The 21,141-nt window shown below is 37.3% G+C and overlaps 1 protein-coding gene across 2 annotated transcripts; it reads left to right on the top strand.

Annotated features, from left to right (window-relative positions):
* Positions 1-263: 263 nt before the first annotated feature.
* On the top strand, positions 264-20,628 carry gemin5 (gem (nuclear organelle) associated protein 5). 2 transcript variants are annotated; one of them, XM_026195710.1, is made up of 28 exons: positions 264-535; positions 610-764; positions 1,642-1,823; positions 1,934-2,085; positions 4,436-4,537; positions 4,644-4,776; positions 4,873-5,035; positions 6,899-7,111; positions 7,218-7,303; positions 7,504-7,586; positions 7,931-8,067; positions 8,142-8,215; positions 9,058-9,239; positions 9,415-9,554; positions 9,748-9,919; positions 10,710-10,928; positions 11,070-11,186; positions 11,488-11,610; positions 12,291-12,386; positions 12,498-12,635; positions 13,314-13,461; positions 13,553-13,672; positions 15,851-16,061; positions 16,269-16,523; positions 17,597-17,759; positions 19,191-19,638; positions 19,726-19,801; positions 20,363-20,628. In XM_026195710.1, exons 1-28 carry the CDS (start codon positions 394-396, stop codon positions 20,525-20,527), a joined length of 4,395 nt encoding a protein of 1,464 aa, XP_026051495.1. In that variant the 5' UTR covers positions 264-393; the 3' UTR covers positions 20,528-20,628. The 2 variants fall into 2 exon arrangements, with proteins under 2 accessions (XP_026051495.1, XP_026051494.1); XM_026195709.1 differs by having other exon boundaries at positions 265-535; positions 19,723-19,801.
* Positions 20,629-21,141: the final 513 nt, after the last annotated feature.

Raw genomic sequence — 21,141 nt, 5'->3', positions numbered from 1 at the left:
CCTCGAAAATGAGATCCGGTTGACTCTATGGGTTGACTATATTACGACGCTTTGCTTTACGGCAAATGTCACAGCTGAATTAGTTCAAAGTTATACGTTTTATTATTAATAGTAAAATCGTTTTCAACAAAAATATTCTAATTACAAATAACGCGTATGATATATATTTCTTCAAACCTAGTTTTTGAATATGTCGGTCTTAAACAAAGATTTCACTGTCTCTATGGCAACACTGTCCCTTCTCGCGTTCCGTATAATTTTTACAGCTCACGCTGTTGATATTCGGCAGCCGGCGTGTTTTCGGCACCATGAGTAGACGTGAAAAGTGAATTCACTGTCACTATCCGTGAATTTATCCTCTGATCTTGATGCAGCGGTCATTTTCTCTTTAAAATGCACCAACGACATCTGCCAGCGTCTCCAAACTGGTACTGTTCACGTTGCAGTGACATAAATGGAAAGGGAGTGCTGGGTTTTGGAGCAAAGAATACGATCTATCTGGTAAATGTGACTGCAACATCTCCAGCAGTAACAGGTATGGACTCAGGATGCTTTAATATAATGCTTTTTGCAAATTCACATTGATTTAATTAGACCTTCTTTCTGCAGGTGAACTCACTGGGCACACTGAAAGAGTTTCTGGTTTTGGATTTTGCTCCCATGATGGACAAGAACACATTTGTGCTAGCACCTCAGATGATAAGACAGTCAAAATCTGGGATGCTGAGCAGAAAGTTCTGTTGAAAGAGCACAATGTCCACCAAGTGAGTGAATAGTCTTTTTTTAAGCTTTGTGACTGTCTCACAGGTTGTCCCTTAAACAAGTTTTGCACTATATTACAGTTTTCTGTCTGCCATTTTTTACAGTGGTAAAAGTGTAACTTCCTGAATCAATTTAGTCAGTATATTATTATTTTGTTAAATTATTGTAAATAACTAAGTATGGAGTAACTATAATAGTTATTTTTTATAAATATTTATATTTTCATACAGCAATTCGATTGAGGTTTTTTTTTTTGCTTTTCTACTGTAACAGCATGAAATCACTACTTATATCAAGAAGAAATCAAACTAAATTGATGGCATACAAGGCAAAAAATAATTCATTTCTAATGTTCTATCCATATCACGGATCAAGTTATTTTAAACAACCACTTCTGTCATTCTGCTACAAAAATTTAACACTGGTGAGGTGACAGTTTTGCAACAACATTAAGACCGGTCTGAAATGTAAATTGCCGCCATCTTTTCATCCCTTTTGTCAGCTTCTAGAATGAGAAAATATTTATCTTCAAGAAATTATGGTCATCCTTTTTTTTTTTTTTTTTTTTTTTTTTTTTTTTTTTTTTGGTGACCAATATCCAAGTGAAATGTTTTTCAAGTGAGAAAAAGTGTAGTGTGGGACGAGGTTTTCTTTTCTTCTCCCCATCATGATTTATTTGTATTTTTTTTTATAATAATGTGCATGAATAAATCATTTATGATAAACAATGCAGTATTCCATAAAAGGTATGAATTGTCTATTTTGATGTCATGGTGACTTTAAATGTTTTACAAAATGACGACTTTGAAATACCGAAGTTTGCAAGGCATAGAACATCATAGAAAATCATGGTGACTGACTTGCCATATGTTTGAACAGAGCACCATCTCTGCAGTCCACTGGTCTCCGGTGCAGAAACTTCTTCTAGTCACTGGAGATGAAAAGGGCATTGTGGTGTGTTATTGGTTTAGCAGTAATGACACCCAGAGCTTCTTCCCTGAACCTCGAACAATCTTCTGCTTATCCTGCTCTCCACATGAGGAAAACCACATTGCAGTGGGGTAAAGTATTATAATTATCATTTTATAATTATTCAATATGTGTTGTGTGATCATAGAGAGCTCTAGACTCATCAGCGGTGCATGCTAACTGTTTATGCTTCATCTTAAAGGTATAAGGATGGAATGATAGTAGTGATAGACATCGGTAAGAAAGGGGAGGTAATCCATCGGCTGAGGGGGCATGATGATGAGATTCATGCATTGACATGGTGCCCCCAACCCAGAGAAGAACCTCTATATGGGCGATCAGAAGACAACACAGGTAATCAAGACATGCTTAAAGATCCGGTTTGCCTCATTCAGTTATTACCCTTAAGTGTTTGGGAGTGTGACCAAATGATATTTCAGTATATGCACTAACCTTGCCTTTCCCAAATGGGTAAGCAATATTTCTCATTTTCATTTAGTTAAACTTGATGTACTAAAAAAAACTGAAATAAAAGTTAATAAATATTATATAGACATATTAAAGGTCCCGTTATTCGCACTTTTTTGAAGCTTTGATTGTGTTTACAGTGTACAATATAACATGTGTTCATGTTTCGCGTGTAAAAAAACACAGTATTTTTCACACAATTCACCTATCTGTATGCCGCTGTTTTCACTGTCATAAAAACGGGCTGATGACTTCCTTGTTCTATAAAGTCCCTCCTTCAGAAATACGTAACGAGTTCTGATTGGGCCAGCGGTTCCTGTGTTGTGATTTGACAGCAGCTGAGCTCACCCTGCCCTCCTGCTAACGTGATTGGGCTAGAACGAACGTGCTGGAGATGTACTTATAATCACAGGAGCGTTTTTACTGATGAGATGCGCATGAAAATCACATTCGTTTTTTTGCACAGCCCTAACATCTAGTTAACAAAGCTAAACAGCATTGTCCTTAGTGTAACAAGTTACAAAAACTGTTAAATGCACCAACTTAAATAATAAAATACACTTACCAGTTGTGGTCCATAAACAACACCTTCTCCAGAAAAAGAGAGAACTGCTCCATCTTTCAAGAATAATCTTAGTGCGAATGGGGCATTAAACTGATTGAGATTGAGAAAGTTGTCCACAGCAAACTGTCCTCAGCAAAATGTGCTGCTGGTTTTACATGTGGATTATAATTTTCGGGAACCGAGTTAAACATAAATTGTAACCATTAATCTCCAAGTACAGCGTCCCTGTGAAGCCCACACAAAGATGATTTGACTACAAGATGAAAATAGCAGCGTTTCAACGACATGAAAAACAAAAACGCAGCTCTTCCTTCTGTGAATTCATGTGGGCGGAGGTTAGTCAAAAAAACAGTTTTAGTGACGTCAATCCTGCAGGAACTAGAGGGCTGTAGTCCAAAAGTATTTTGTAGGCGAATTCTGTTAAATAAAATATCTCGCTTGGCACTTAACTTTGAGCTTTAGAATTTTACAGATATTATTTATACTCTAACAAGAACCTTACACACTAACTACAGTTTAAAACATGGGATCACGAAGAAGGGGACCTTTAAAACTAACAAATTCTCTCAAATTAAAACGAGAACAGAGAAAATATAAAAATAAAAACAGAATATTAATAAGAACTATTATAGAAAATATAAGATCAAAATAACTCTTATTAGTAAGGGTGTAACACTACAAGTATTCGTATGGAACCGTTCGGTACTAGGCTTTTGGTTCGGCACACAATACAAACTGAACAATTAGTTGGACTTAAGGCCCATTCACACCAAGCACGATAACTATAAAGATAATAATAATAATTCATTACATTTATATAGCACTTTTCTAGGCACTCAAAGCACTTTACATTGTGAGGGGGTATCTCCTCATCCACCACCAGTGTGCAGCATCCACCTGGATGATGCGACGGCAGCCATATTGCACCAGAACAGCCACCACACACCAGCTTACTGATGGAGAGTATAACGATAAAGGCACAGAGAAACGATATCGTTGGATATCGCTTAATCACTTTCAGAACTATTTTTTTTTTCTGATGAATAATAAAAACATTGACAGGCAATCAGAATCCATCCTTTTGTAATGAGCTCAGGAATTTAAAGCGGCACATGCATGTGCGCTTAGAATAAACAGACAATATCGTTTGCTGGTGTGGACGCTAATATGGTTATCGTTATAGTTATCTTTATAGTTATTGTTCTTTGTGTGAACGGGCGTTAATCCTATTACATTTGGAAAATAAAAGAGCTTAAAGTGCATGAAATATAATTTTCTCAGTTCCACTGCACTCAACAAGTGTGATATCTGTTGGCTCGCCTCCATGGTTTAAAACAGAATGTAACCAATTACCTCCCCCACCCCCATATTGAAAACGTACCGAACCATAATACCAATGTGTCGTATCAAACCGAACCATACATTTTGTAAACCGTTACATCCTTACTTATTAGATATTCATCTATATCTATATCTGTTTACTGGCATGTCATGTGACCTTTAGCTTGCATCAGAGAACTGTGAACAAAAGAAAGAATATGTAAATAATTCTTAAAATATTAATTTTAAGTCTTTAAGGGGACTTCAAGTATATTATATTAGGGATTAGTAACCCCTGAAATAATAGAGAGGACAAAATGATAAGTGACATGTCATTGATTCTTTCTATAGATGGAAGCAATGGATTGACAGAAGGAGCAGAAATGGGGTGTTACCTGGCATCAGGTAGTCGAGATCAAACTGTGCGAATATGGAGCACAGCCAGAGGAAAAGGTGACCGAGACAGACTCATTGCCCAAAACTTGCACAAACAAAGCTGGTTCTTAGTTGCTTTCAGGTGCAGGGTCATATACGTCACAGTGTGTCTGTCTCCTTTCAGGAGTAATGACCCTGAAGCTTCCCTTCCTGAAGAGACGAGGAGCAGGAGTTGATCCAACAGTGAAGGAAAGACTCTGGCTGACTGTCCACTGGCCTAAGGGGAGACCTTCACAGATTGTGTCCAGCTGTTTCGGGTATGGTTGTATAGATGAGATGCCAAATGGTTGTTTTGTGTCAGAGGATGTTTTCTTGTAAATTAACATGAGTTGACTGTGAATGTTGGTGTGCAGTGGCGAGATCATAATGTGGGATCTCAAGAAGTCAGGCAAGCAGAAGTGGAGTCTGCTGGGCAATTCCTCAGATGGACAGAATCACAGCCGTATCGTCTTTAACATGAGCTCGTTTCGCTCTGGGGACAGAGAACTTTTGCTCAGTACCTCAATGGACAGAGAGGTGAGACATTCCTCCAATAACATGTGCTTATAAACTGTTTCGTCTGGTTAGGTTTTGTTTTTGGTTTTGTTTTTGGAGGTGTTGGGCGATATGGTCATTTTTCTAATCGTCATATCGTCAGCCCGTGAGTTCGACGATACATGATATTAGTGTGCATGAGTGGAGCAAGAGAGAGAGTCTTTGTTCTTGTCATAGCATAACTATTTGGTGTTTTAAACCGAGCAGGTGTGCGAGAGAGCCAATGGAATCACCAATAATCAAAAAATATATACTTTAAAACATACTGATAAACTTACGTTAAATATAAAAATACTGTATTTAAAACGGCTAGTTCATATAATCGGACACAACTGTCATATCGCGCGTCCAGGGACAAAGTTATCAGTCTAAATGTTCTGCAAAATCAGTCAACGGTGAAAATCAATAGTAGATTTAATTTAAAGTCCAGCAGTTTAACGCTAATATTGGGCATAAACAAACACATTAAATGTAAAGTATTCAAAACAGGTAAGTTCATATATTTGGAGTAAAGCTGAATTGAACTGATGCATCAGTCATACAGTGCTCCGGACCGCGCGCCTCATGACGAGACCGACGCACCGCCACAGAAACAAGAATGAGATGCATTCTAATATAACTGTGGCATTAAACTCAGTAAGTGAGGGCTCGTTTAAAATACTGCACATATATAGGCCGGTTAGATTACTTGTTAAAGTGCAATGAAATACCTTATATCTGCAGACGATGTACGTCTGTTTGTGGATGGAGACTTTGTAACGGCCAAAACTATGTATTTTGCATTCATCACATTATAGTGCGGTGTGCATGAAAATAATAATAAGGCGGCAGAGCGAACTTGTCCATAGTGTTTCTTGCGTAGTCCTTCTAACGTCATCACCACATAGTGAGTGTTATAAGTTAAATGATCAGTCTTTAAGAGAAGGACTACGTGAGAACCACTATGGATAAGTTCGCTCTGCGGCCTTATTATTTTGTATTTACTTTATTTGTATTGGCAAGAGAGTTAATCTCTTTCTTGAAGAGCGCGTTGCCGTGTACCAGCCATTAAATGTGTGGGACACCAACTCTTCATTTTCGGTCTCTTTCATTTCATGGATTTAACGAGTTATCCAAGTCAAGCGGTGTGTGTGTGTGTGTGTGTGTGAAATGCCGTGCTAAAGTGAAATAGCTGGGCAGTTTGATAGCCGAATTTTAATAAGCCGCCTAATAAAAATAAAAATAATTATTATCTAATACATTTATAGGAAAATGAGCCTAATATCGTATTGATTATAGACATAAGCAGATCTCTGTTGATATCTCTGACTATCGTCGATACACGATACTATCGTCTATCGGCACAACCCTACTACCTGTGTCTGATTTGTGTCCTGAACAGTTCAACTGGCTGCTGTATTTGAAACCTTTCCAACAATGACTGTATGATTTTTAGATCAAAAACTGAGCGACTCGTATGCAACTATTACAGAAGGTTCATACACTCACTGATTTTGAATTTGAAGATCATTTATAATTTTACTTATTATTTTGGTAAACATGTAGGTATCTTCTGTAAGGCAGTACTAAATGAAAAATATTGTATTTATTTAGCCAATATAAAAAAAAAATTTCACATCTTCATTCTTTTCAAAAAAAGTTTTACCCAACCCCCAGTTGAACTTTTGAACGGGGTCATTTTTATCAATTCAACCATTATTTTCTCTTGTGAACTATATGTAAACGTCTTTTATGTGTTTTCCAAACAAACTAAAATGGCCCGCGCTCACCCATTTAGATTTTTGTCTAGTTATAATAATTCTTAGATTTTCTTGATTCAAACCATTCAGTCTGTTGTCGTTTCAGATTAAGTGTTGGGACCTGGCATCTCTGGAATGTTGTTGGACTCTGCCCACTCTGGGTGGGTTTGTGTATTGTCTCAGCTTTTCTCCAGTTGGCACCGGCTGTCTGGCACTAGGCGTCGGGGACAGCATGATCCGGGTGTGGAACACCCTGTCTATTCAGAACCAGTATGACATCAAGACATTCTGGCAAGGGGTCAAATCTAAAGTTACAGCCGTGAGTCAGATGTATATACACGTCACATTTATATTTTCCTCAGTACCATCCCGTTAGTTTGAAATTAAGGCCATAAATGCCTTTTTTGCTCCCATCAATATTCCAGTTGGCATGGCATCCACTAAAAGAGGGCTCTCTGGCGTTTGGTACAGATGACGGTAAAGTGGGCATCTATGAGGTTTACTCTAACAAGTAAGAACAACAGATATGCAATCAGTTATCACAGATTTTTGGTCTGTATATATGCATATGAAATGTTGCAATTTCTTAGGTTCATTTGAATACAAGATTCAAAATTACAATAAATATTTAAGATTTTAGTTATAAAATTGGATTGAATTTAGTTTGATTTAATTTAAATGTAATTTCATTATTTGTTTTTTTACACACAGGCCGCCTCAGATCTCAAGCACTTACCACCGCAGAACCATCTACTCCCTCTCATGGGGCCCTCCTGTGCCGCCCATGTCTTTTGGTAAGTTAATAAACTATACACAAACCCACATGGGCCAGTAAACATCGAACTTGGAATAGCACCAAGAACAATCCATCAGCAATAAGTGATGCCCAGCTCCTCTTAAACGCACTCCGCAATTGAGCGAGTGTGGACAAATTGCTTGCTTTCCCTCTGTTGGTTTTGTTGGATAATCAAGGAATGAAAACTTAATTTCACCTCACCACAGAGAAATGACACATTCATCACTGTATCCATCTCCGATGCTCAAGGGGGTGGAGATAATTGCTCTTGTTTGTTCAGAGGGGTATGAACAGTAGTAACAGTGATGTTGCTGTTAATAATTATGTATGTGTGGGGCACAGGGGGATCAGGAGACAAGCCGTCCTACAGCTTATACAGCTGTGCCGGAGAGGGGGTCATCTTCCAGCACGACCCCTGGAAGCTCTCAGGAGAGGCCAGTAACATTGACAAACTTATCCGAGACACCAACAACATCAAAGTAAGATGAAAAATCATTATTCTTATTCATCTTTATGTATATTTTTCTAAATGAAATATTATTCTGTTATCCAGCACAAGATCCCCCCCCATACAGACCTCAGCTGGAAGCCGGACGGCAGTGTTTTGGCCATTGGAAATGAAGATGGGTAATAATGTTGATCAAAACCATTTCCTCTTCCTCAAGTAATAAATTGATTTATTTATATGTATCAATTTCTAAATCATTTATTAGTCTAGATAAGTAATAACCTAGACCCCCCCTTGCAATGCACAATGTATAATTTATAAAACGAGGGGAAAAAAACACTAAATGTTATGAAGATTGAAGTATACACTAATGTTTGTAAGTTTGAGGTCTGATTAACTTATTTTATTTGTTAATGTAATGTTTCTCCACATGTCTTTGATTATATCAGCAGAAAAGCAAAATCATTTTAGGGATGGAGAAATGCAAGATTATGAATGTGACCATTTTATTTCTGTTTATCTTTTTTTTATTTTTTTATTTCTTCTGTTCTTCAGATGAATCATGTGTAATCTGATTTCATGGTATGTTACGCAATAATGTAGAGTGCTAAGTATCAAAGAGGTCGTGTCAAGGGTCTCACTTAGGGATGCACGATAATAACGGCACAATATCGGTATCGGCCGATAAAAGCTTAAAATTACCATTATCGGTATCGGCCGATATGAATATTTCTGCCGATGAGCCAAACCGATATTCTCCAAGTGAAATAATTGACCTGTTTTTCAGATGTGAATGTCTGTCTACATTTGTAAAATAATAAATTTATGGTAGAATCAGTACAGAAGAGATACATGGATTTCTCTTCAGTAAAATTAAAGTTTAAATATATCAGTATATATTTGTATATATATCGATATCGGCATCGGCCAAAATTATTTTGAAAATATCGGCATATCGAATATCGGCCAAAATCCAAAATCGTGCATCCCTAGTCTCACTCCATATGTGTTCTTGTTTTAGGTCCATAGAGGTATTGAAGGCACCCATGCTGAAGCTCTTGTGCACAGTGCAGCAGCATCATAAGATTATTAATTCACTGCGTTGGCATCATGAACACTCCTCTCAGAATGAGCTCCAGTATCTGCTGGCGTCCGGCTCCAGTAATGCCGTAGTCTATGTCCATGACCTAAAGAGCGTCATTGGTGAGAATCGGCTTTACCTCATTTGATTGTTCTTGTATCTATACTTGTTGGCTATTCTGTGCATACAGAAAATACTATGGGTATAGTAAGAATAGTATGATAGTATGGTATTCCGACCATAGCCAATCATAACCTTGTATATGTTTTTCTCACTTGTTTTTTTTTTCTTTTACAGAAACTCCATCAGAGAGTCCATTGCTGATGACTGAACCTTTTAGAACTCTCTCTGGTCACACCAACAAAATCACCAGCCTAGCCTGGAGCCCCCATCACGATGGCCGTCTGGTGACCGTGTCTTATGATGGAACTGCTCAGGCAAGTACATTTTTTAACTAAATGTGATTTTATATTTTAAAAAAAAGACTTTTTTTCCCAATAATATCATGGGAATCAAGGTTATTTTAACTGGAAACTGACTGAAAATGTATTTAATTTAGTATTATCCAGTTTTAAATTTGATGAGTATGGATCGTCCTATTGGACTAATGATTCTTAATGATTTTCACAGGTGTGGGATGTGCTGAAAGAGGAGCCGGTCTGTAACTACAGGGGTCACTCAGGCCGACTACTGTGCGTGCAGTGGTCTACTGTTCACCCAGACCTAGTCTGGACCGGTGGAGATGACTTCACCCTCCATGAATGGGCCGTATCCAAGCAGGAACACGTCACACCTCCGAAGGGTGTGTATACCATCATATTTCACATCAGTGTATATACACAAGTAGAGCTGATTGTGAATTAAATGTCTATTACAAGAATAATTTGCCCCTAGAAGTGAAGCTTTTTATCATCATTCACTAGAGCTAGGCTTTATGACGATATCCTTTGTGAGCATGGTATAAAGTGGATATAGCCTATTGTTTTTTTCATGGTATGTAAATAAAGCAAAGTAGCACATTATTAAAATGTATTGATATGCAAGAGTGATATAAAAAATGCATTACTGTGAAAATAGAGCAGGAAGTGCTTGTTGTTAAATAGTTATTAAACTTTGAACAAGGAACTCAATGCGGTTCTCTTGCTAACTGACACAGTCAAAGCGTGCACAGAAAGTCGCCTCTCTGAAGCCTTTACCAACAGTATGTGATTATGAATTCAGTTCCCTTTCTGGGCCTTAATGCACTCGAATGAACAAATACACACGGTTATGTCTTAATGCAGTATTTATATAAACCCAGTCAGTTAAGTGAAGGTAAACCGTTGGTGTAAATTGGATTCATATTTGATTCATGAAGCAAAGAATATGCAGTGTTTTAGTTTTAGTTTGATTATACAATTTCTGTAGCGTTTCTTACATGTAAAACAAACTGAAACTACAAAATTCTAATTTGTATCCTTGTTCTATTGTATTTGTCATGTTTGTAATTTGCTTTTTTTCATGTTTTTTAAGAAATAGAGCTAAAAGCTCTAAAATATATAAATAATTTTCATCATTAACCATATACATGCCTTTAATGTTTTCATTAACAGCTAAGAAACGTAATGAGATGGAGAAAAAGAGAGGACCGCAGAAAAAGTCCAAGAAGAAAAAGAAGGCACCAGAAAAAGGAGGGATGAAGGCAGAAGAAAGTGAATTGCCTTTAGGTGAAGATATTAAAGGAGCAGCAGGCAGTGGAGCAGAAGAGGGCCAATCAGACAATGTCGAGGAGGAAGAGGAGAGGGAGAACACAGACGGTCCATCCGTCACGGGTAACGGTCCATCTTTTCTGCTTTCATCTCTCGCTGTCTCCTTTGCTTCCTCTCGCTTTGTGCTTCCAGCGCAGTCTTTGAAATGTCACTCCGGTTGTCTGGGTGTCGTCTGATGAATAACCTTTATCATTGGGGTCACAGGCTGGTCCAGAGAGAGCAGTTTGGACACACGTTGCACTGAGAGGGTTCAGAATGGAGAAAAGTTCAGTCATGCAGTTAAAAGGGAAGTCAAAGAGGAAAAGAAAAGAGAGAAACCAGGTCAGTCTCTGCTTTGTCTGTGTTTAATCAAGATATTTTTCTTATAATATTATCTTATATTGACTTTTTTATTTTTTTTTACTTGCATCATGCAGAAAAACTGATTATGAAATCGATAGTTGAGATGCTTAATAAATGCATTTGTCACCACATATTCTATTATAATTGTGGCTTGTTGATGCATTGCTTGGTAATTGTAAAGGCTGGTTAGTTGTAATAATTATTGTATATAATAATAATTTGTATTATGGTTATTAACAATAATATTAACATAATATAACTTTTTTTCATTCAATTTTAGATCTGTCTTTAAAAAAGAGAAAGCCACGCTCCATTCTCCCGTTAAGTACTTCTATGGATCACCGACCCAAAGAGGAACTTCAACAGGACTGTCTGACACTCGCCGCTGTAAGATACTCCCATGGTAAGTCAGGAGCCAAAAAATCTGATTTAAGAGTGTATGTATGTATGTATAAAATATAATATAAATCCTTTAGTAATTTAATAATAAACTCACTGTTATTGTCTTGGTGAGATACTTTCTGTCTCAGAGTTTAGGTAGAATGCTTAAAATAAATTGCATTTCATTAATCTTTCAGAATTTAATGAAATTTCAGAAGCATCATTAACAACAAAAAAATCTGAAATGTTGTTTTGGCCTTTCACCATAGCATTACCATGGAATTCAATGATTTACCATGAACCATGGTCATTTTTTTATTATTATTTTTTTTAATGTAAAGTTTCTTAAGCTTTCCAATCTCCATTTCTTGTAAAATGCAATACTGTAAAATATTATTACAATTTAAAATAACATTTTCTGTTTTAAATTGTAAGTGGTTTCTGTGGGGACAATGCTGAAGTTTTAACAGCCAAAAAAGCAAACCTTTGATAAATAGAAACTTTATACAAAAATACAATCTTTTGTAATGTTTTACTATATATTTTAATCAGTTTAATGTGTCCTTGCTGTATAAAAGTATTAATTTCCTTAATCAAAAAAAATAAAATAAAATATAATAAGTGAAATGAGTGACAAAATGAGAACAAAACAAGTCGTTACAATATGTACATAGCATATTTCCTTTCCCTTCTGCTCCTCAGGGCAAAGCGGAACATGTGTTCCAGGATCTGGAGATCATATTCAGCTCGGCCTGTTCACAGACAGGGATGCCCTCTACAGGATGTTTCAGGAGGAAGGTGAGTCAGGCACAGAAACAGCTGATCCCAGTGTAGGATAGTGTCTGTATCTGCTAGTATGCTGAAGATATGAGGTGTATCATGGAGTCACTGATGTGGTGTTTTGAACAGAGGAGAGCCATGTGGAGGCTGCTCATTATGACTCAATGGTGTATCTGAGGCTGTGGAAAGGAGATCTGATTGGAGCAATAAATCTTGCTGCGGAGAAAGGAGAACTGACTGACCATCTCCTCAGTTTAGCTCCAATGGGTAAGACGTCTGGCAGTATTATGGCTATTGAACAAAGTTTTACTTTAAAAAATATCTATAATTATAAAAACAAAGTAAATGTAATTAATAACAATATTATTATATTTGTATATTAATGGGTCATTTTTAGGTTATTCAAAACTTTAAAAATTAAATTCAGACCATGTCAGAAATGTCAAAAAGTTTAATAATACAGTAAAAACAGTCTAAACTGAATTAATTTCTTGAAAATTAATCGACACATTTTTATTAACAATTTACAAATATTGACCAGCAATTGTGGTGTAAAAAACGTTGTTTTCATGTTATGTTTTATATATATATATATATATATAATATATTTGGCAAGGTTTGTGCAAGTTTTCAAATGTCAGGTGGAATGACCCCAAGGAAATTCATGATTTTTTACTTATACTTTTGTTACTGAATTACACACATAATAATGTATACACACATTTTCAAAGAATTCTTTAATAATTACTACTTTAGATTTTATACTTTATGGTTACACCACTTTACATTCAATCTATTAAAACTTCAAACTTTTGGTTAAAAATAGTTGTTATGAATATTGTTTTTTAAATCACACAAGCGTAGACGCAAAGGTTTGCACATGCATTTATGATTTCTCCTTTTTATTTTTCTGGTTATCCCTATTTGACACTGACCCTCTCTCAGCTGGCTATCAAGTGTGGGCCAGGACTGTAGAGGTGTATGTGAAGCAGCTCTGCCACCAGGAGCAGTTCCTCAAAGCAGCATCACATCTCGTCTCCATCCATAAACTCTATGAGGCCATCAGCCTTCTGAAGAGCCACCAGTTCTACCGGTTAGAAACATCACAACAGGCAATTGTGTGTTATGTCAGTGGTGTTTGGCCTGAGCAGAAAGTAACGTTTGTGTTTGAATTAAATCCTCAGGGAGGCCATAGCTTTAGCAAGAGCTAGACTCCAGCCTGAGGACCCTGTGCTGAAAGATCTGTACATGAGCTGGGCTGCCGTGCTTGAAAAGGATGGCCATTATGCTACTGCAGCAAAATGGTAAGTGAAAAACAATAGGAAAACAATGTAGAGGTATAAAAACATGCATGTAGAAAGAGGTCTAAAACATGCATGTGGAGGTATGTGCGAAAGATGTCAGTCTATAATATAAAAAATGTTGTAGTTAAGTTAATTTAAAATGTGTAATGTACAATTAACTGAATATCAATTTAAAATGTAATCGATCTTAATATTATATGTGTATAATTTAATTGTTGTTCACAGTCCAGGATGTGTGTACAGCGGGGAAAATATTTATTTGGTCCCCTGCTGATTTTGTAAGTTTGCCCACTTACAAGGAAATTTTTATGGTAGGTTTATTTTAACGTAAAGAATATCAACCAAAAAATCCAGAAAAAAAAAACACATTATATAAAGGTTAGAAATTGATTTGCATTTCAGTGAGTGAAATAAGTATTTGGTCCCTAAGCAAAACATGACTTAGTACTTGTGCAGAAACCCTTGTTGGCAAGCACAGAGGTAAGATGTTTTTGTAGTGGGTCACCTGGTTTGCACACATCTCAGGAGGGATTTTGCTCCACTCTTCTTTACAGATCCTCTATGAATCCTGAAGGTTTCTTGGCTGTTGTTTGGCAACTTGAAGTTTCAGCTCCCTTCTCAGATTTTTTTATAGGATTGAGGTCTGGAGCATGGCTTGGACACTCTTTGACCTTAATGTGCTTCTTCTTGAGCCACTGCTTTGTTGCCTTGGCAGTATGTTTTGGGTCATTGTCATGCTGGAAGACCCATCCATGACCCATCTTCAGTGTTCTGGCTGAGGGAAGGAGGTTGTCGCCCAAGATTTTACAGTACATGGCTCCATCCATTTGCCCCTCAATGAAAAAGTGAAGTGAAGTGACATACAGCCAATTAGGTGACCCATACTCAGAATTCGTGCTTTGGATTTAACCCAACCAAAGTGCACACACACACACACTGTGAATACACACCCGGAGCAGTGGGCAGCCTTTTATGCTATAGTGCCCGGGGAGCAGTTGGGGGTTTAGTGCCTTGCTCATGGGCACCTAAGTCGTGGTATTGCCAGCCTGAGACCCGAACCCACAACCCTAGGGTTAGGAGTCTCTAACCACTAGGCCACGACTTCCCCTAAGTGAAGTCATCCTGTACCCTTAGCAGGAAAACAACCCCAAATCATAATGTTTTCACCTCCATGCTTGACTTTAGTGATGGTGTTCTTGGGGTCATAGACAGCATTTCTCTCCCTCCAAACATGGCGAGTCGAGTTAATGCCAAAGAGCTCAATTTTGGTCTCATCTGACCACAGCACTTTCCACCCAAGCCTTTTCTGAAGCAGTAAGATGTTCTTTGGCAAACTTTAAATGGGCCTGTGTATGTTTCTTCTTTAACAAGAGACCTTGCGGGCGTTGCAGGATTTCAGGATTACATTGCGACAGTGTGTTACCAATATTTTGCTTGGTGACTGTGGTCCCAACTGCCTTAAGATCATTAACAAGCTCCTCCCATGTAGTTTGGGGCTGATCCCTCACTTTTCTCATGATCATCCTTACCCCATGAGGCAAGATCTTGCACAGAGCTCCAGGCCGAGGCCAATTGATGGTTGTTTGTATTTCTTCCATTTCCGAATTATCACACCAACATTTGTCTCCTTCTCACCAAGCTTCTTGCTGATGGTCTTGTAGCCCATTCCAGCCTTGTGCAGATCTACAATCTTGTCTCTGACATTTTTTGGCAGCTCTTTGTTCTTGCCCATGGTGGTGGGAGAGGTTTAAGATTCAGATTGTGTGGACGGGTGTCTTAAACACCTAACAAGCTGACATTAGGAGTAACTTCAGGAGTAATCTGTGTTCCACATACCGATCTGTGGGAGTCAGAAATCTTGCTGGTTGGTAGGGGTTCAAATACTTATTTCCCGCACTGAAATGCGAATCAATTTCTAACCTTTATATAATGTGTTTTTTCTGGATGTTTGGGGGGTTGAAATTCTTTCTCTATATGTTAAAAAAATCTACCATGATAATTATCAGAGTTCAACAGGGTTACTTACTGTTCATCACGAGCCCTGTACAATCACATATGCAAAAACAGAAAAATATACAGGTAGATATACTGGGAAAGGTACATACTTTAAGGTAATGTATTTATGAGATAAAATGAATTAATGTGCTTAAAAATGTGCTTTCTTTCTTCACCTGTCAGTTACCTTGCCGCAGACTCGAGCTTTGATGCAGCTAAAGTGATTGCCAAGAAGGGGGATATGATATCGCTAAGGACTGCGGCTAATCTGGCGCAGATATCAGGAGAAGATGAGCTTGCACACTCTCTCTCTCTGAGGTGCGCCAAAGACTTGATGCTCTTCCAGGACTGGGCTGCAGCACAGGAAGTCCTGAGGATGCAAGACTCCCTTTTGGTGAGTTTTCAGTGGTCTTCACTGCTGGATTGAGATATTCAATAAATTAGAATACTAAGTAGACACCTGATATGAATATTTTTATTTATGCACGTTTTCCTTTAGTAGGTTTTGCTCTTGACATTAACCGTTTTTCTATTGCCAGTAAAAAGTTTAAATATTCCAAAATCAATATTATGAATCCTCTTTCACTCCTGCTCTTCACAGGGTCACAGACTGGTGTTCTCTGTTAATGAGATCCTCACTCAAAGACTGGCAGATGCAGATGTGGTCACCTGGAGTGTGGTTTCTTCACACACCTGGTCGAAGTCCTGTGAGGAGAACTTCCTCTCCACGGTGCACAGAGTGTGGCAGAGTGAGTTTGGAGTGGCGGCTACTGACCTGGTCAAAGTGAAAACGCTCCATCAACAGCTGAGAGCCATTGAGAATCCTCCTGCCACCACTAGTGTTCCTCTGAAGCAAGTATGTGTGAAAATAAGATTCCAACAGATGCACTTTTCTTACTACAGACTGACAGATCTAAATATAATATAAAACATGTACTTAATGAATTCAACTTAAAGACAAGAAAAATTAAAGACAAATTAAAAACAAAATGCATGATAATATTGAACTTAGCAACATCTCTATAATGATATATATTTTTTTATTAAATTACACTGACATAAATGGTTGATAATATTGAATAGAGCAATATCAGTATGATATAATGCAGAATAATATGACAACATATTTTTTTAAATTGTTATTGAATAAATTAGACAAAAATGGTTTATATTAAACTGAGGAGCATCTATACATACAATAACATATTTTTAATTCTAAAACATATTCTATTTAAAGAGTTAACAGAGTTGAACTGAGTAACATCTTTACCATATTTGAATACAAAAATTGTTTTACTAACCCCCATATAATGCATAGCTACAGTATAATTTTGTATAAATATCATTATTCTACTTGTATTTTTTGTTTATATTGTGTAAAGCAAGTTTCAAATAACACTATTTTGATGATCACCTTAGAACATTCTGTTCACTATAAGTAATCTTGCATCTATGTGTCAACAACTCTCATTAGAGTATTACTAGACTGTCTATCTGACTGTCTGATAACTCTTTATTTTAATGGTCAGCCAGCAGACATTATGCTGACTACAAGTGTATTTACAAGTACATGTAAATTTAATCTTAGTCTAACCCTAACCCTACCAGTCCACCAATGCTCTACTAACACCTTAATAAGAGCTAGTAGATATTTAGGTGCAGTTTTACTTAGTCAACAGAATTTGCAAAAGTGACCATCAAAATATAAAGTGAAACTCAACACTGTTTACTGTAGATTACTGTATACTGTTATATAATTGTTAGCATTACATCATCCATTCAGTTATCTATTACATTGTTCACCCTCGTCTGTAGATAATTTTTGACCAGAATGTTTTTCAGAGACGACACCGATTTAGAAAAAAAGTAAGAAATCTTTTGGATGTAATCATCAAATCACCAATCTTTCAATTCTCTTTTATTCCTCAGCTCTTATTTCACATCTCATTGGACGTGGCACTGTGTGCTTTGAGTCAGCTGTTGTGTGATTGGCCATCTGTTCTAGAGGATCTGCTGCGAGCTCTTACTCGAGGTTCTGAGGTGGGACACTTTACGCTAATGACGGAGATGTGCCAGCTGCTTCTGACGCAAGGTTAGAGAGATCAATGTCTTTTGAGATGAGATGAAATGAAATCGCTTTAAATTAACTTTGAAGTGAACCATCCAAATGAGGGATGGGCACATTTATGCCGCGTTTCCACCGAAATTACCCGGAACATTTGTACCAGGAACTTTTTTTCCCAGGAACTTTTTTCCCCCCAAACCTGTTGCTTTCTGCGTTTCCACCGCGGTGTAAAGTACCGGGTAGATTAGGCAAATAGACTGGTGACGTAGGTCCGCGCGCGTTTCTCAATACAAAGTACCGCTGATTTAAAAAAAAATACGCTTTTTGGACGTGCATCCTCGGTAGTTGGTTCAGACTTTGTGCATTCATCTCGGGAGTGTGATGTCTGTGACGACGCAAGTCCGGTAAATCTATAAACAGCAGCGTACTTGATAACTTCAGTCTGCTCGTCATGGCTACTGCAATTTTCCTTACTGTATATTTACAATAAAACGAAATATGATATCAAATACCACTGCCTCCTTTCGTTTTCATTTAAGCATAATAACAACTGCAGAAATGTACTTAGTTCAGGGAAATTTGTATATGCAGCCGTTACAATGAAACGAAATATTATATAAATTTGCCTTTTTTATTTTCATTTTAACATATAGATAAATTGAATACAGACCAAAGAAAACCTGTTAGATTTACCCCGCAGCTGAATTATATTTTATGTTTAACCACTAAAGACACATCAGAGCCAGCGGCACATATCAGAAGGTCTATCCCAGGTGAGGCTGCTTCTCGGCGGATACATGAGGACTGAGCTCCCGCTGATCGAGTGGAGCTCACCGTCTACGAGATCGGCGAAACACATTTTTAAATAGGCGCTGTCTTTATAAATAAACAACAGATTTGAGTTTCAAACAACTACATTCTCGCCTGAAATACTTTTAAAATTACATTTCATGACACAATAACAGTAAAATTTTGAAAATGTTGATCCGAATAAATGGTGGTTGAACTCAACCAATGTGCGTGAACTCAACCAATCAGCATGTTTAGCGCCAAAGTCCCGCCCCCGAAAGTTCCGGAACTTTAAAAAAGTACCACCTCGCCAGCAGGGACTTTCTGGGGGGCATTTTTTTACCCGGAACTTTTATTTAGTTCCTGGTTCCTGCGGTGGAAACACACCAAGTACCGGACCAAGTCCCTAGTTCCTGGGTAAAGTTCCTGCGGTGGAAACGCGGCTTTACAGAAGACTGTGTAGCATTTCATATTTCTAGTGCTTGATTTTATTTTACTTTTTCAGTTGTGTATTTATTTTATTGACCGTTTACTTTTTATTTTGAGTGCACTTTTGTTTGGCTAGTATTAGTTTTTTGTGATATTGAAATGGATCATAATAATTGTGCAATTTCAATGTTATCAATAATTTGGATTTCTCAAAATCCTTACTTTAATTTTTTTATGCAGGTTTGGAGTCTGTGATGGTCTATAAACAGAAACTAGACCCCACTGATGAAAGAAGCTTGGTAATTTCTCAAAGTGTGGAGGCGTTTGTCTGTTATCAGCTCATGTATAAGAAATGGTGGAGCTACAGTGCTGAAACATCAGCTTTGACCATTAACACCTTGGGCAATGGTCACTGCTTAACAGAGAAGAACCACTGTGAAGTTGAAGCAAACTGTAACAGAGAAGCTCAGTCTGATGTCATTTTCTCGGAGAGCTTCTGGAAGGTTCTTCTCTCTGAACCTCACGCCAATCTTCAGGCCACCCAGAGAGCCATAGAAGAGATTCAGAGGAGAGTCGCTAGCCTCATTCAACAGCACCAGTGTAAAGACTCTCATGAGAGCCCACAAGCACTTAGTACTTCTCAGTCTGAAACTTCAGAGGAACATGGAGGATCTTTGAGTGGGAAAAGGTATTTCTAAGGCTGTACCCTTTTAATGCTTTGATTCTGGTGCTTCAAAGAAGTGTCTGACAGTGGCTTTTTGTCTCTCTTAAGCAGTGAATCTCTCTCTAGTCTGACTGCCCAGATTGCTGAACACCACAAAGCGCTCACTGCTATTCCGGAGCTTGTCAAAGTAAGTGGCACTGTCTGTTTAACATTATTATTACAGCATGGCTGCTGTAAGTTTCTTATTATTATCAGTAATAGTAGTAACTTACTATGTTTATCAATATATTTTTTCTTTTATGTGACTAGACTACAAAACCAGTCAAAGTGTGAATTTGTTAAATAAATGAATAAAGAAGCTTTCAATTGATGTATGGTTTGTTAGGATAGGACAATATTTGACAATTTTGGAGTTTAAACTATTTGAAAATCTGGAGTCTTTGGTGCAAAAGAATCGAGAAAATTGCCTTTAAAGTTATTCAGATGAAGTTCTTGCCAATGCCTATTACTAATCAAAAATTTAGTTTTTGTATATTTATGGTATGATATTTACAAAATCTCTTCATGGAGCATGATCTTTAGCTTCTTAATATCCTAATTAATATCTGACAGTGTATTGTTGGGCATTACTACAAATATGTCTGTGCGACTTATGGCTGGTTTTGTGGTTCCAGGTCACATATATTGTTATCAATGTATAATTGCACAAGATGCATATTATCATAATTAACCCCTCCCCCCCTTTTAGAAATACTCATTTCCAGATGTCATGGAATGCTGTATCGTCCTGCTGTACATGGGAAAACATCTAACTCCATTTCCACAGCACATCTGCGCCAAGGCAACAACTTTGTTGTGCAAATATGGAACTAAAGAATCGCTCTATAAAGCGTGGAAGAGACTGACACAATAACAGTTATAGCACTTAAGTGTTTTTGATATGCAATTTCTGTTGTTTGATATGTAAAATTCACTTGACTAATGTATGTAATAAAAAAAATCCCCCACAATTTACTGTTGTTACTGAAGCAATTGATAGCTTTCAGTCACGTGACCGGATTGAAGACCTGGATGGCAAAACATACATAGAACTGCAGCACAGAACTATCAATTTGCCATCTGTTTCACAGCCATAAATATTTAATCACCCCCTTTAAAAGAATTAAACAAAGGTATGTGAACAAAATGCAAGTTTTGGCCATTTGCAATCCATATTAAGCACCCGCGGTGATATTTTAAACATTAAAAAGTGCAACAAACATTGTGAAAACACTTACAAAGTGCCTTAAAATATAAGAAACTGTAATATTAAAAGATCAAATTAATCAATATACCGAATTTTTCAGACTATAAGTCGCAGGACCAGCCAAACTATGAAAAAAAGTGTGACTTAAAGTCCGGAAAATACGGTATTAATGATGGATAGTTTACATATGCCATCAGATGAGGCCAGAATATGAACTCAATCTGCTTAATGGTTCAGTGTTTTCCTTAAAATGGTTTTCTATGGGATTCTATTTCTGTGTT

The sequence above is a fragment of the Carassius auratus genome, chromosome 21 (assembly GCF_003368295.1).
Source record: "Carassius auratus strain Wakin chromosome 21, ASM336829v1, whole genome shotgun sequence".
Taxonomy (NCBI): Eukaryota; Metazoa; Chordata; class Actinopteri; order Cypriniformes; family Cyprinidae; genus Carassius; species Carassius auratus.
Note: the sequence above shows the minus strand (reverse complement) of the source record. Positions and strands in the feature narration are given on the sequence as shown.